The 14,126-nt window shown below is 43.2% G+C and overlaps 1 protein-coding gene across 1 annotated transcript; it reads left to right on the top strand.

Annotated features, from left to right (window-relative positions):
- The first annotated feature begins 624 nt into the window (after positions 1-624).
- On the top strand, positions 625-4,833 carry rnft1 (ring finger protein, transmembrane 1). Its single transcript, XM_077020412.1, has 9 exons — positions 625-889; positions 1,351-1,784; positions 1,867-1,943; positions 2,114-2,214; positions 2,354-2,507; positions 2,590-2,748; positions 2,846-2,911; positions 3,124-3,225; positions 3,489-4,833. Exons 1-9 carry the CDS (start codon positions 864-866, stop codon positions 3,621-3,623), a joined length of 1,254 nt encoding a protein of 417 aa, XP_076876527.1. The 5' UTR covers positions 625-863; the 3' UTR covers positions 3,624-4,833.
- Positions 4,834-14,126: the final 9,293 nt, after the last annotated feature.

Below are 14,126 nucleotides of genomic sequence, written 5' to 3'. Positions count from 1 at the left end.
CTGATTGCTAGAGAGGGTGAAAATGGTGGAGTAAAGTAAGACACTACATTAAAAAAATGCAATGTGTTCCCTTTTAAAAAATAAAAATGCTTCTGAATACAATTGAGTGTCTTCAGACACTTTAGAACATTATTAAGTTAATACCTAATAAAAATTATTAATCTAACACGTGTTACAAAATCATTAGGCAGAGATCTAGAGCAGTATAACACTACTATCTCTCTTTCACTCTCACGTAAATGCACGGTACACTAGTCTCTTTGTTGTAACACAACTCCTTGTTAAGAGGCGCCATCTAATGTTAAATGACAGAAAATACACGCAATGTGAACGAAAGCGTTACAGCGTTCTACATATTGAAACTACATTCAAATGAAAGCCGCATTCTTCAAATATAAAGAATTTCCTAAACGCAAAATCCAATGAGTATGATGTAGATATGCATACGCCTGGATTATTCTGAATTGCCATCAAGATTAAAAACGTTTTCTAAGCTAGAATCTGTCTAAATGGCATGTCATGTATACCCTTGCCCAATAAGCCATCAATTTGAATCATAAACGGTGCAATTTCTCCTTAAATTACGAAATGAAATTTTAAATTAAAATGCAACAGGACTATTATTTTGAAACGCCGTTTAACCGTCGGCCATGTCGGAAATTCCTGCCCTAGGAGTGTTTGTCTTTGGTCGTTTGGCGTTTGCGTTGTTTCGGTGTGTTTCGCTACGTTTTCTGCCGTTTCCACGATCATGATGAGCTGGCGTTAAGTTGTTAGCTTACTTGTTTGCGGTTCGTTTTCTTTTTGCATTTCTTTTTATCCGTCAAAACTTTCTTCGCTCCTTCAATGGAGATGAGTGAATTATCATGAAACTCTGGCCTCAGCATGACAGGTACCGGGTCGCTTGTACCACTATATAGTTATATATTACAGAACTTTTATATCTTAAAGAACTTTAAGATACTTAATCTAGATAACTAGACAACGTGGTCTTGTAACATTGCCATGACAGTCTCGCTATTGTAGGCTGTGTTGTACTTTACAGCAGCGTAGCATACGTGCTTTGATCAAACGGTTGTGTACAGTGTATTTAATGAGGTAATCTAATATCTATGTTTATGCAGGTTGATATGAGTAAATGCATAACGTGAAAACATTAGCTGGTTGATGTTGACTACAGTGTCTACATATACCATGCTGACCTCGAGGTTGTGACCATTAAAATATAACTAGTTAACGTTCTATGAAGTACAGATAACCTACATGGGTACAACGTAGAACACAGGTAAACAATTTTTCTTTTTTACTATAAACTAAAAAAAAAATTCTCTTGGATGTCATTTAATTTTTCAGGAGAAAGTTTGGCGAGTCCAGAAGAATACTAAAACCGAATAAATCAACTGTAATGCCGACCGAATTGAGCTCTCAGGATGGCAATGGTTTGTCATTAACTTTGCAGCCTGAGACACTTACCAGGACGCCAGCGGCAGGAACATCCAGCCCCCCTGAAACCACAGACGTCCGAGTGCCAAATCCCAATGCAGACGCCAGCGGCCGGCCATCTTCACGGAGACCTAGATCAGGGGCCCATCGCCACTCTCACTCTCATGGGCACGGACACACTCACACAAACACGGTCCCTGATCCTGAGCAATCAGATTCTGACCTGGAGTCTAGAGACTCCAGCGTCTCGTTGTCAGAACTGCACTACCTCTATCGTTGGGTGCAGAAAAGTCTTCCTTTCATCATTATTCTTGGTGCAAAACTAGTCATAAAGCATGCCCTAGGTAAGTGAGGCGAGACACAAACATTTTAAGACTTTGTTTATGTGGTGTATTTAGCTAAGTGCACTCTTTTTCCCTTGTGTAGGGCTGGCCGTTGGAGTGGGTCTGTTTACAACTTTTCTGTATGTGAATAAAAATATCCAAGCACAGGTTTTTCTCCAGGTAAAGCACTCTACACACTTATCAATAAAAACCACTTGGGCCAGCTCCATAATGTTTTATAACATTTACGTAATACAGTCTACCATGCTAAACATTACTTATTGTGCATTTAAATCAACGTACATTTAGAATAAAAGCCTTTATTGTGAAAGCTTTCTTGTCTCCTGAAGTCTCGACGGTCGAAGTTCCAGTGTTTGTGGCTTCTGTCCTTCCTGACGGCCTCTTCTCTACTTTTCTACCACACGTTTCAGACGGAGTCACTTCACTACTGGTCTGTAACACATGCCATGTTTTCATTGGCTCAAATTTATGAGCAGTAGAGCCACTTTAAAAGTTTGAATCTGTAAACAAGGCTCAGCGTCAACATGGACCGTCATGCTGACATTGCCGTCTCCCACCACCCCCCACAGCCTCATCCTCTTCAGTCCCCATGTCAATCCCCTGGATTTCTGGGAGGTTTTATGGACTGTTGGTGTGACTAGTTTCATCGTGAAGTTCCTCTTCATGGGATTCAAGTGCCTTATTCTTCTTCTCCCCTCCGCGGTCATGGTGTACAGGAGACGGGTAGGGCTTTGCTCTTTGGCTCTGATGTGGTATGGTTTCATTGTGATGGGGGTTGTCAGTGTCTTCTCAATGCACTTGTTAGGGCCAGTGGTACATGTTCATAGAGGAGCTCAGCCAGGTGTACCAGGTCATTGCGCCGGTTCCTCTGTGGTTCCGCTACCTGGTTAGCTCCCAGGATGTGGACGGGTCTGTGGGATTGACCTTGGGTGTCATTCTAGCCCTGCTGTACCTCATTCTCAAGGTAAGAATATAAAGGCTTATACATTTTTTTCTCAATATGTCTAAACAAACTAATGTTGCTATATTATGAACCTTTAATTCATTCTGTTATCCTTCAGCTTTTAGGATTATATGGTCAGTGGGGATCCCTACAGAAAACAATGCGGAACTTTCTCAGTCATGAGGTAATTCCCACTTAAAAATAGTAATATAGTAACATTTTTAGCTTCTCAACTTCTCAATATGTAGATGTAACTACTCAACAAATCTAGAGATGCATTTGTTCAGCATCTTCCTTCGTTAAAAGCATTTAGTCCTCTAGTCTGAAGCTGGTCTGAGAGATTAGCTACATCTAGCAGCTCATGGTCATTTCTGTTGGGTTTTGCCTCCTGTGAAGGTGAACGGAGCACCTGCCCTGCTGTCTCAGTGCAGCGAGGCAGGAGACGTCTGTCCTCTCTGTCAGTCTGAGTTCAGGCAGCCTCGGGTCCTCCTGTGTCAGGTAAGACAGCCAGGCCGTTTGTCCTTTCCAACAGCCACTGCCTAGAGGATGTAACCTCTGACCTCTGTGATGTGCTCTGGGCAGTGATGTGCTTCACCGGTGCAGTTATGTACCGGTTATGTATGTAGTTAATGCACAATTAGTGAAACAGCTGGTGTACATAACAGTGAAGTTATTAAGGGGCATTGATTTCTAAATTGCTGCCAGTGTTAAATTTAGTTTTTTTTCTTATGATTTTTCTTTTCTTTTTTTTTTTTTGACAGCACATCTTCTGTGATGAATGCATTGCACTGTGGATCAATCAGGAAAAGACCTGTCCACTCTGCCATACCGTCATTACAGATACGGTACACAGATTGAAAACTGGTGTGACATCACTTTATCTACAGATCTACTAACGGTAATGTCACCTTACCCATACATCTACTGAATGAGTTAGGTGCCTGTAAAAAAGGGTGAAGAAGGAAGAAGGGTGGATCCCTGCAAGGGAGGGAGGAAGAAGGGTGGATCCCTGCAGGCAGGGAGGAAGAAGGGTGGATCCCTGCAAGGGAGGGAGGAAGAAGGGTGGATCCCTGCAAGGGAGGGAGGAAGAAGGGTGGATCCCTGCAAGGGAGGGAGGAAGAAGGGTGGATCCCTGCAAGGGAGGGAGGAAGAAGGGTGGATCCCTGCAGGCAGGGAGGAAGAAGGGTGGATCCCTGCAGCGTCAAGATCAAGTAGTAATGCATGTAGAAGACGATGTTAAGGTTGGACTTGAAGCACTTGGGATTCCCTGTGTACATGTTGGTTTGAATGAACACTTGATTCAGTGGCAGTATTTGCTGTTCTGCAACCATTTATTTAACTTTTGTGTGATAAAGGGCTGTGATTTTAGTCATCCACATTCTTTTTGGTAGTTTAGCATAAAGCTCGTAGACTTCTTTTATGTCTCTCTTTTTTTTGTTTTGGTATGACCACTTCATTCATCGTTTTGAGCTTTTTAAATCAGATTTTTTTGTGGATGAGGCCAGAGGACAAAGACTTCTCTCCTAAGGATGAGACAAAATAGTGTGTGAATAGATACATGGCAAAAATGGAAGAATGTTCTACTTTCATTTAATATTTATATATAGTTTTTTTGTTGTGGGATAGTTTGAGCTTGCAAGCTAGCAAGTCAAAATTTAAAGATGCACCAGCTACCAGTGCAAAGGTACGAGGTGCAGTTAGTGATCTTCTCAAATTTGGACAAAGTTGTCATGTTTACCAGATGTAGCTTCATTATGTAAAACTAATCATGGCCCTTGCTAGGAGGCAAAACTACATGCTCCTGAAAGGATGTAGTTTAATATTAAGTAATAATGGTCTTTAGTTGTGATCTCTGAAGCATCTATTATTAATAATTTTGAAAAATTTTTTATCAGATTTAATTGTACCAGCATGGTCGATTGACGTGAAGATTCAAATGGTTTTTTTCTTCTAAAAGGTGTTCTTTTCTCAAGCTTTGTAATGAACCAAAGAATTTTAAAATCTATTTTCCTATATTTTCATGTACATAAAATTATATACTGAATGTTTATCTCAACTATATTTTTCAAATGAAGCATGAAACTGTAATAAATGTCTGGATTTCTATTCTTTTGTTCATCCACCATTTTCCACCATTTTATATGAGATGAGTGAGTTTATTTCCACCTTTTATAGTGCCATGCCACACCAACAGCAGTATTTAACTTTGCTTACATGTTTTGCAAGCCTTCCACTGTTTACCGAGTTTTACACAAAACATGAAATGCCTTGTAGTTTTTTTTTTTTTTTTTTTAATTCAGAACAAGTCAAAGGCAGAAAGGTTAACACTCACGCTAACACCTGGGAGAAGAGAACTTAAGGCTCAGACTTGTGGTCTTTTCAAAGAGCAAAGACCTTTCACTAGTGTCGCAGTGGCCTATTCAGTGTTACTAATGCACAACAGGTGGTGTTTATTGGAGCCACTGCAGTTTACAGTGCGAGAGATGAAAACCTGTAATCGGCACTGTGCATAGTGCCTCAGTCATTCTGCAGTCGAGAACTATACAGGACAAAAACAACTGTTCCGCTAATGCCTGTGTACCCACGCTCAAGGCCCAGGGATCCAGTCTCTGCAACTGTGGGTGGCTATCAACACCATAACTCAAACACTGGACCACCACCAAGCTTGCACCAGAGTAGAGGTGTAAATGCATTACAAGGACATTCACATTTCAAGATTTACAATAAAATTAAGTGAGGTCTGTATTGGATTAAGGCAAAAACAGGCCAAAGACAACCTACTGTCAGGTTGTTTGCAAAATTCAGAATTAATCTGCAGATGTCAAGTGTAATGAATCGACCCCTTTAAAGCAGGTTAGAATCTTTGCAAGTGCAGTGGTCGTTGCCAGATTACTGAACATTTCAAACGAACGCATCACTGAGGATTCGGGGGGGGGGATAAAACTACAGAGGCAGCAATAAAGGACCTGCACCCACAGGCAGTGTACATAAAGACATCAACCTGCATCCTGCACACTAACGAAGCACCCGCACTCCGCACACTGTATGTGCAGGAATGTCTAACGCTAGCTGAAAACTGACAAACTGGTCTGAGCAGTGTTACAAAATAAACCTTAACCCTGAGAGAAAAAGGTCACATCTTACTACAAACACTATGTTTGCATGGTCCACTTGCGTGGACGCACTATTTGACATAAACAAATATATGCAGTTCACACACGTCCCCTAATCACACTCATCGCAGCAGATCCCATACAGCCACTGGATTTTCAAGAACGGCAGAAGGTGTTATCTCCCTTCCAAGCAGGACAATTACATTAAAATTGATTTTGTTTTTTAATCTAAATCAGTATTTGGGAACAAAAGTCAAATGACCATCTGTAATTCATTGAACCACTGTCTGATCGACTATTAGCAACACCGCTAAACCGAACAGCAAATAGACAGGGCTAGACAACACACACACCTCTCTTGGAAGGCAGCCCAGAATCTAGTGATTGTGGCATGGTCAAAGAATTTCACATAAATCAACAACAGATAGGTACACAACTGTTGATTTGGTCATAAATCATAGTTCGGATGAAAATGGTAAATCAGTAATATTAGGAGTTTCATCACAGACAGGTGGCAGGAGCACGAGGGTGTTTTTAGAAGATCACATCTCGACAAGCCCTTGCACACCTACATCAACATTCATGCGCTGCCTCCCAGGAAGGGTCAGCTGGTGCTGAAGTTTAAACATCTCGAGCTTTGGACAGAGCAGCTACTCCCAACAAGTGTTCGCTAACGTATCCACCAAGGTCAGGATATAACAATCACCATGGACATTTGAAAGCATCTGAAATACGATTTATGTTTAGACTTCTTAAATGGGATTCCGGATGGTTCCTTTCAGTCCAGATATTGAAAGAACATCGCTGCCTCTCCTGTGGGGGTGTTGGGGGTCATCCCCCAGTCTGAGGAAGTGCACCATACTACACCAGTAATAAGTGTCTTGGCAGCTCTCCTAACTCTGCCGCATCTGAAACTGTAAGTCACTTTGGATAAGTGTGTCAGGCATAAACATGGGAAATGTAAAACAAACATTTTGATCTCAACTCCAGGGCACCAAGGGTTCAGGTTCTACACTGGTATGGTGGTCATCTATCTCTCTCTCATATATATATATTTAAAGGGAACACTAAAATAACATCCTAGCGCTGAGGAATCTCCTCCCAGACCTGGAGTCAGTCAACTCCTGGACAGTCTGTGGTGCAACGTGGCGTTGGGGGATGATGTCCCAGATGTGCTCAAATGGATTCAGGTCTGGGGAACGGGCAGGCCAGTCCATAGCATCAATGCCTTCATCATGCAGGAACTGCTGACACACTTCAGTCACACGAGGCCTAGCATTGTCATCAGAAGGAACCCAGGGCCCACTGCACCAGCATATGGTCTCACAGTCGGTCTGAGGATCTCATCCCAGTACCTAATGGCAGTCAGGGTACCTCTGGCTAGCACATGGAGGTCTGTGTGGTCCTCCAAAGAAATGCCTCCCCACACCATTACTGACCCACTGCCAAACCGGTCATGCTATAGGATGTTGCAGAACATTCTCCATGACATCTCCAGACTCATTCATATGCTCAGTGTGAACCTGCTTTCATCCGTGAAGAGCACAGGGTGCCAATGGCAAATCTACCAATCTTGGTGTTCTCTGGCAAATGCCAATCACCCTATTGTACACGCTGTTAGGCTGTAAGCACAAGCCCCACTTGGGCACGTCGGGCCCACCTACCACCCTCATGGAGTATGTTTCTGACAGTTTGAGCAGAAACATGGATATTAGTGGCCTGCTGGAGGTCATTTTGCAGGACTCTGGCACTGCTCCTCCTGTTCCTCCTTACACAAAGGAGGAGATAGCAGTCCTGCTGCTGGGTTGTTGCCCTTCTGTTGCCCCCCATGTCTCCTGGTATCTGCTCCATGCTCTGCACACTGCTCACAGACACAGCAAACCTTGCCACAGCTTACATTGATGTACCATCCTGGATGAGCTGCACTACCTGAGCAACTTCTGTGGGTTGTAGACACCTCCTCATGCTACCTCTATGGTGACAGAACTGACAAAGTGCCAAAGTGAACAAAACATCAGCCAGAAAGGATGAGAACAGAGAAAACGTCTGCAGAACCACTCCTTTATAGGGGGTGTCTTGCTAATTGCCTCTCATTTCTACCTGTTGTCTGTTCCAACAGCAGGTGAAATTGATTCACAATCAGTGTTGCTTCCTAACTGAACAGTGTGGTTGACTTGGAGTTACATTGTGTTGTTTAACTGTTCCCTTTATTTTTCAGAGCAGTGTGTGTATACACACACACACATACACACACACACAGAGCAAAGATTCATAACCAGAATTAATTAACCCCTTAACCAATGAAGCCCTCCATGTACCCCAGACAAAGGGAATGTAGTCCGTTGTTGCCTTAGCCATGGACAAGCACCCTGCCCTGGCTGACTGATGTCATAAATAGTGGCCAAGATGGGGATGTGTGAGGAGATCGATGGGGGAACTGCAACTGATATTGGGGGAAGAGTGGTTGGAGGCAAGGCTGGGTGCTGGGGACAGCAAGACGAATGATCGAAGCACTATTGAATAAATGAAATAGTTCCTAAAACAGTCTCTGCAACTGAAAAGTTGTATAAAAAAGGGGCTACAGGCTAAGTTAGTTCCCAGACACGCCATCCGTCATCGGTTCAGTGGTGTGTTCTCAGGGCGTTTTGGAGAGCAGCAGGCAGGCATGCGTGTGCTTCGAACAGAGCTGCACCTGGGCACACGGGCGGCGGGACGGGCAGTGGGACAGAGGCCTCTGCCTGCCGCTGCTCACACGCAGATGCTCCTGCCACCTCCACAATTAGGTCGGTGAGGAACGGAGCGGAGCAGCACGTCCCTCCAGGACGAGGGGGGATACATGGAGCTACCGCTAACCTCCCCGGCACCTGACTGAAGCCAAGAGATGGATTTGCTTAATGGAATATTTGTTGGTCAGAAGCACAACATACAATATACTTCCTCCTACTACTGGTACCAGTTTATAGTGTATAGTGAATGCAGTATGCAGTGTACAGTATTATTGTAATACTGTATCAGTACAGCATGTACAGAGTCCAGGATTCAGTATATAGTGAGTCCGGTATGCAATATTACTGAGTATAGTATTCAGTACAGTATGTACTGACTCCCAGTTACAGTATACAGTATATAGTGAGTCCATTATGTGGTATACAGTATCTAGTGAGTGCAGTATGCAGTGCAGTACGTACTGCGTGCCATTTTAAATGCACCCATGGTTTATATTATATGTTGAAAGTGGATATCCCTTTGTGTCAACTTCTACAATATGGTAACAAAAAAGTGAAACCCAAGATTTCTTAGTAAAAGAAAATATATTACCTCACCGTTGACTTCCTGGAAAGTTGTGCAGTGAGCAGCATTCTGGCTGAAATGAGAACTTCTTCTTAATGTTTTCAAGAGCAGATGGAGCTACATAGAAGAAACCAAAACAAGGGAATAAAGAAGAACCAAAACAAGGGAATAAAATCATTCCAGTGGATACAGCAGCCCAAAGAGAGACTAAACACAGTGAGACCAGACACAGTGAGACACAAGACACAGTGAGACCAGACAAAGTGAGAGCCAATGAGAGGTGAGAGACAGTGGTCACATGGTGAGAGACAGTGAGAGACTCAGTGAGACGTGAGGCACAGTGAGAGATAAGGCACAGTGAAACACAGGGCACAGTGAGACACAAGGCACAATGAGACAATGCACAGTGAGACACAATGCACAGTAAGACACAAGGCACAGTGAGACACAAGGCACAGTAAGACACAGGGCACAGTGAGACACAAAGCACAGTGAGACACAAGGTACAGTAAGACACAGGGCACAGTGAGACACAAAGCACAGTGAGACACAAGGCACAGTAAGACAGGGCACAGTAAGACACAGGGCACAGTGAGACACAAGGCACAGTGAGACACAAGGTACAGTAAGACACAGGGCACAGTGAGACAAATCACAGTGAGACACAAGGCACATTAAGACACAGCACAGTGAGACACAAGGTACAGTGAGACACAAGGCACAGTGAGACACAGTGAGACACAAGGTACAGTGAGACACAAAGCACAGTGAGAGGAGGATGAGCTTGAAGTGGAAGAGCCGTACAAAAGAATCAAGAACATCACAGTGTGTGCAGCAACTGCAGATTTAGTTCAGCAGAAATAATAAAGACCAGATGACACCCATTATCCACTTCTCGTAAAACGCTCCCTTTTCTGTGTCAACACCCCTCCCCCTGTCCCAAATACACTATGCTCACCTCACCTTCACACGCCATCACCACTTGCTAAAATTAGGACAAAGCCAAAGCCTGATGAAAATCCTAATGTTACCTTTACCAGCCACCATTTTAAATGTTCCATTTAGCATTTTATTTCCTACACATAGTTAACACAACAATTATTTATGTCTTAAGGAAAGGTATCTCTCTAACAGCTTAAGCTACTGAACTACTGTACAGCTGATGTACTGCTGCCACAGTTCAGATATGTACTGACTTACTGTTACTGACCTCAGCCACATATTCCACATTTCATTACTTAAGGCTGCCTATTAAAATTTGGGTGGCGCGTTGCTGAGTGCAGTGTGCACCTCTGACTGGCTCACCTGTCCAGTACTAAGAATGAAGCTCATCAATATTAGCCACCTGTCCAGTACTAAGAATGAAGCTCATCAATATTAGCCACCTGTCCAGTACTAAGAATGAAGCTCATCAATATTAGCCACCTGTCACGTAGGGCAACGCCCCCTCTCGTGGCTGCCACTCTGGGTTCCCTCGTGTCTGTGTTCCGTGCCTGTTTACCCTGCCCCGCTCGTTGTCTCTGAGATTCCCTGACTGTCCGCCACGCCCCTGTCATAATCGTCCCCACCTGTTCCTAGTTTAGTTCAGTGTTCATATAGTCCCTGTATTTCCCCAGTCTGGTTGTCGGTTGTTTTGGATGTCTGACCGTTTATGTGTTTCTCAGTTTCGTGTTGCCCCGCTGTCGTTTGTTGCTTTCCGTATCGTTATGCCCCTGTACCTGTCCAACCTTGATGGCTCTCCTGTTATGACCCCTGCTTGCCACTACGATGACGATTATGGAATGCCCTGCAATAGATCTCGCTCTTCTCAGCGATTGTGTCCGTCTCCTCGCTCCGTGGCGCGAGCCACATTACACCACCTGTCCAGTACTAAGAATGAAGCTCATCAATATTAGCCACCTGTCCAGTACTAAATGTGAGGCTAATACCCAAACTCAGACCTTCTAGTTGGAAATATGGTGGCAGGCTTACTTTGCACTTGAGCATTTTGTCGAGCACGTTTCTCTCCAGTAAAGGCGGCTAACAACATATATGGAATTTTTAAAAGTGGAAAACACCACTACCTCTGTTAGCACTTCTCCCTTTGAGGGTAAGTCCAAATTATCTATTTATCCCCCCTCCCCCCTCCACAAAAGTCCAAAACTGAAATTTGGCTGAAGAGTTTTGTGTCTGATACCTTACAAAGAATTTGTCTTATCTGCTAACTGAATGCAACTAGTGTTTCAAAAAAAATCTAGGCGATCAAATGTTCTCCAACAATCAATGGAGACTACAGTATTTGTTTCAGCTCAGTAGCAGCAAAACAAAGAATTTTTCCAAAGGTCAAAAGTAGCCAGGAATCAGACTATAGCTGCTGTTCTGCAGGTGGAGAACTCATTGCACCTGTGACCATGACGTTTTTCAGGCCTCCCAGACTCCACCAGACCACCGCCCGGTTGTGACCATTCGCTGCAAGATCTCAGGGGCCCTTAAAGACAGACATTTGACAACCACAGTTAAAACTGTGTTAGAGATGTAGTGATAAACCCTTGGGACCAAAACTTTGTTGTTGATTTGTTTGTGAAGTAAAATAATCCCAAGTAGGTTTTGAACACTTTTAGAAAACGAGTGCACTGGTTCGTTAAACTTTTAGTTAAAGGTTTTGTGTATAGTGAGTAACATTGGTTTATACAGCACTCAGCCTGTTGAATATGATTATGAGTATGGGCCATGAACAATATCAAAGGATTTGACAATATCAAAGTATATGATATTGTTATACAAAATTGCACAAAGAATTTAGAGACTCCTTCCGCCTTACACGTTCTCTATAAATCCACAAAACATGTGAGTAAGCATCACATCATGGATCTGTTCCCTCCAGACAATGAAGGTGTGTCAGTTCCTTCACATGACAGGAACATGGAGCTGGGAGACATGGACACACACCACAAAGCTGGGAGAGAATAGCAGACCAGCAGATGTTAAAAATGCTTTGTGCTAAATACGTGACAGGAAGTCGGTGTACCCTTGCATCCTGGCATAACAAGTTTGATGGATGAACAAGTAATAATAATGGTTGTTATCCTGTCAGGTTTGTAACGGAGATGTCCTTCATGAAAAGACTGCATATAATGTGTTAACAATACATTAATAACACAACAATAATACAATACACTTAACAGACATATATAGAATATAACAAACATGGTTTATTTGCTCATTTTTTTCTGTGTTTTTGAGAACAAACAAGCCTATAAATGGTATTTGGGCCAGCCTTAAAAAAAAGGTATGAAATCTATCTATGAAACCGAATATTCATTAGTCATTCGTTTATTCATCCATCCAATCAGGAAGGGCTTGTTAGCACTGTTGCTAAGACTGATGTTCTCTAGTTTCAGCTCTCTGTAGATCATGCTTTTCTGATGCAGGTGGCTCAAAGCCATGGAGATCTATGCTGGGTAAAATCTAGGAACACAACAAAGAAAAAAAAACAGAGTGCACTTGGAGTCAGTTTCCCTATCAATGAGATCAGTCACGTGACACTTCAGTGCCGCCAAACTCACATGACCTTTCACCTCCCTGCACTTACTTAACAAGATGAGGAGCAGGTTGTTCCTGAGTATCAGTCCTGATAAGATAATGGCTCTGTTCGATATAGGTTACCACATACTGTATACTGCATACTATATTCAGTATATACTGTATACTACATACTGGTTCCCATAGAAGTCTGCAGTTTGGTATCCAGTAGGCGACAAACACAAACCATCCTACAGGGTCATGTGAATGTCCAACGTTCTGCCCACTTTGGAAAGAGTTTCTGTCATCATTGTATGATGGTGAAGACAGCTCTGGTCATGAAATGGAAAATATTTATTTTTTCTGCATACTGATTTGTATGCATACTGCATACAGAATCCTGATTTGGAGCCTGATCAGTACACAAGTAGTGTGTAGTAGGTTATTTCAAACACACCCATGATCTAATATTACTCAGAAATCCTTATAGCTCCCGTGCGGTGTTCTCCATGAAGAACCCTTCTCTTTCGGGCTGCATAAAAAACTCGCCACCTGGAGGAGGAACAAGCCAGGTGAATGTGTCAGACTAATAGTGCAGACACACAGGGATCCTTCATGCAACTAAGTAAAGAAGTTATACAAGGCAAGTCAGGAAGTATTTAGTGGGGTTCCAGGCCTGGGCTCACCCTTGAGTCACTCCAGGATGAAGTGGAATTAGTCAACAGTCTCAAAGGCATAGATAAGGTCTACAATGAACGGGTCTACGATGAACGTCTTCCGTAATGCACCTTTCAGTGTTGGTGTGTGCCATGTTCTTAGCTCATGGCCTGTCCAAATCAAGAACAAAGCACTCCATTTAAGTAAATGACATAAAACGTCAGTAGACTAATACACAGCTGGTTCTGCCTTTATACCCCAACACGAAATGTTCGCTGTGGCACAGGGTTGGCCGTTCATCTCTGACAAAACCCCCATTGACTCCCTGTGCATTCGTACCCATCCCCTTCATCTATTCTACAGCTCCCTGGAGCACTGGGACAGCATTAATGGGTTTATGTTTGCCTTGAGGTCACGCTATTATTAACAGTGAAGAGCAAATCTTGTTTGGCATGAGAATCGAAGGAATTTCAACCGTTCAGCTCGTTGAAAGTAAAGCCATGTCTCTTTCTGTATGCTCTCCTGCCCATCAGACGCATACACACCCTCCAGGTCATTAGTCTTCAGCCACAGAAGACAAGCTGGATGTGTGTGATCGGTGTGAGGTGATGCCCTACAGAGGAACTACTCAGCTAAGCAACAGTGTATTAGCCAGTTTTGGTAACCATGTAAAAGTGCCCTGTGTTGGGGTTGGGATTAGTTTCAGGACCAAGAGAATGCGAGAGGAAATCAGGGGAAATGTTTTGTTTGGTACCATCACCTCAAGGTCCATTAGACTACTACATGTTCAACTGTTCAAAGAAAAAACAAGACAGCAGGTTCCCTCACATAGTAGCT

This window comes from Brachyhypopomus gauderio, chromosome 10 (assembly GCF_052324685.1).
Source record: "Brachyhypopomus gauderio isolate BG-103 chromosome 10, BGAUD_0.2, whole genome shotgun sequence".
NCBI classification, from domain to species: domain Eukaryota; kingdom Metazoa; phylum Chordata; class Actinopteri; order Gymnotiformes; family Hypopomidae; genus Brachyhypopomus; species Brachyhypopomus gauderio.
The sequence above is the reverse complement of the archived record's forward strand: the minus strand, read 5'-3'. Positions and strand labels throughout refer to the sequence as shown.

Coding starts and splice junctions, on each gene's coding strand:
- rnft1 (XM_077020412.1), top strand. CDS start 864: ATGAAACTCTGGCCTCAGCATGACAG. Junction 890..1,350: donor CTCTGGCCTCAGCATGACAG/GTACCGGGTCGC, acceptor TTAATTTTTCAG/GAGAAAGTTTGGCGAGTCCA. Junction 3,226..3,488: donor CTCGGGTCCTCCTGTGTCAG/GTAAGACAGCCA, acceptor TTTTTTTGACAG/CACATCTTCTGTGATGAATG.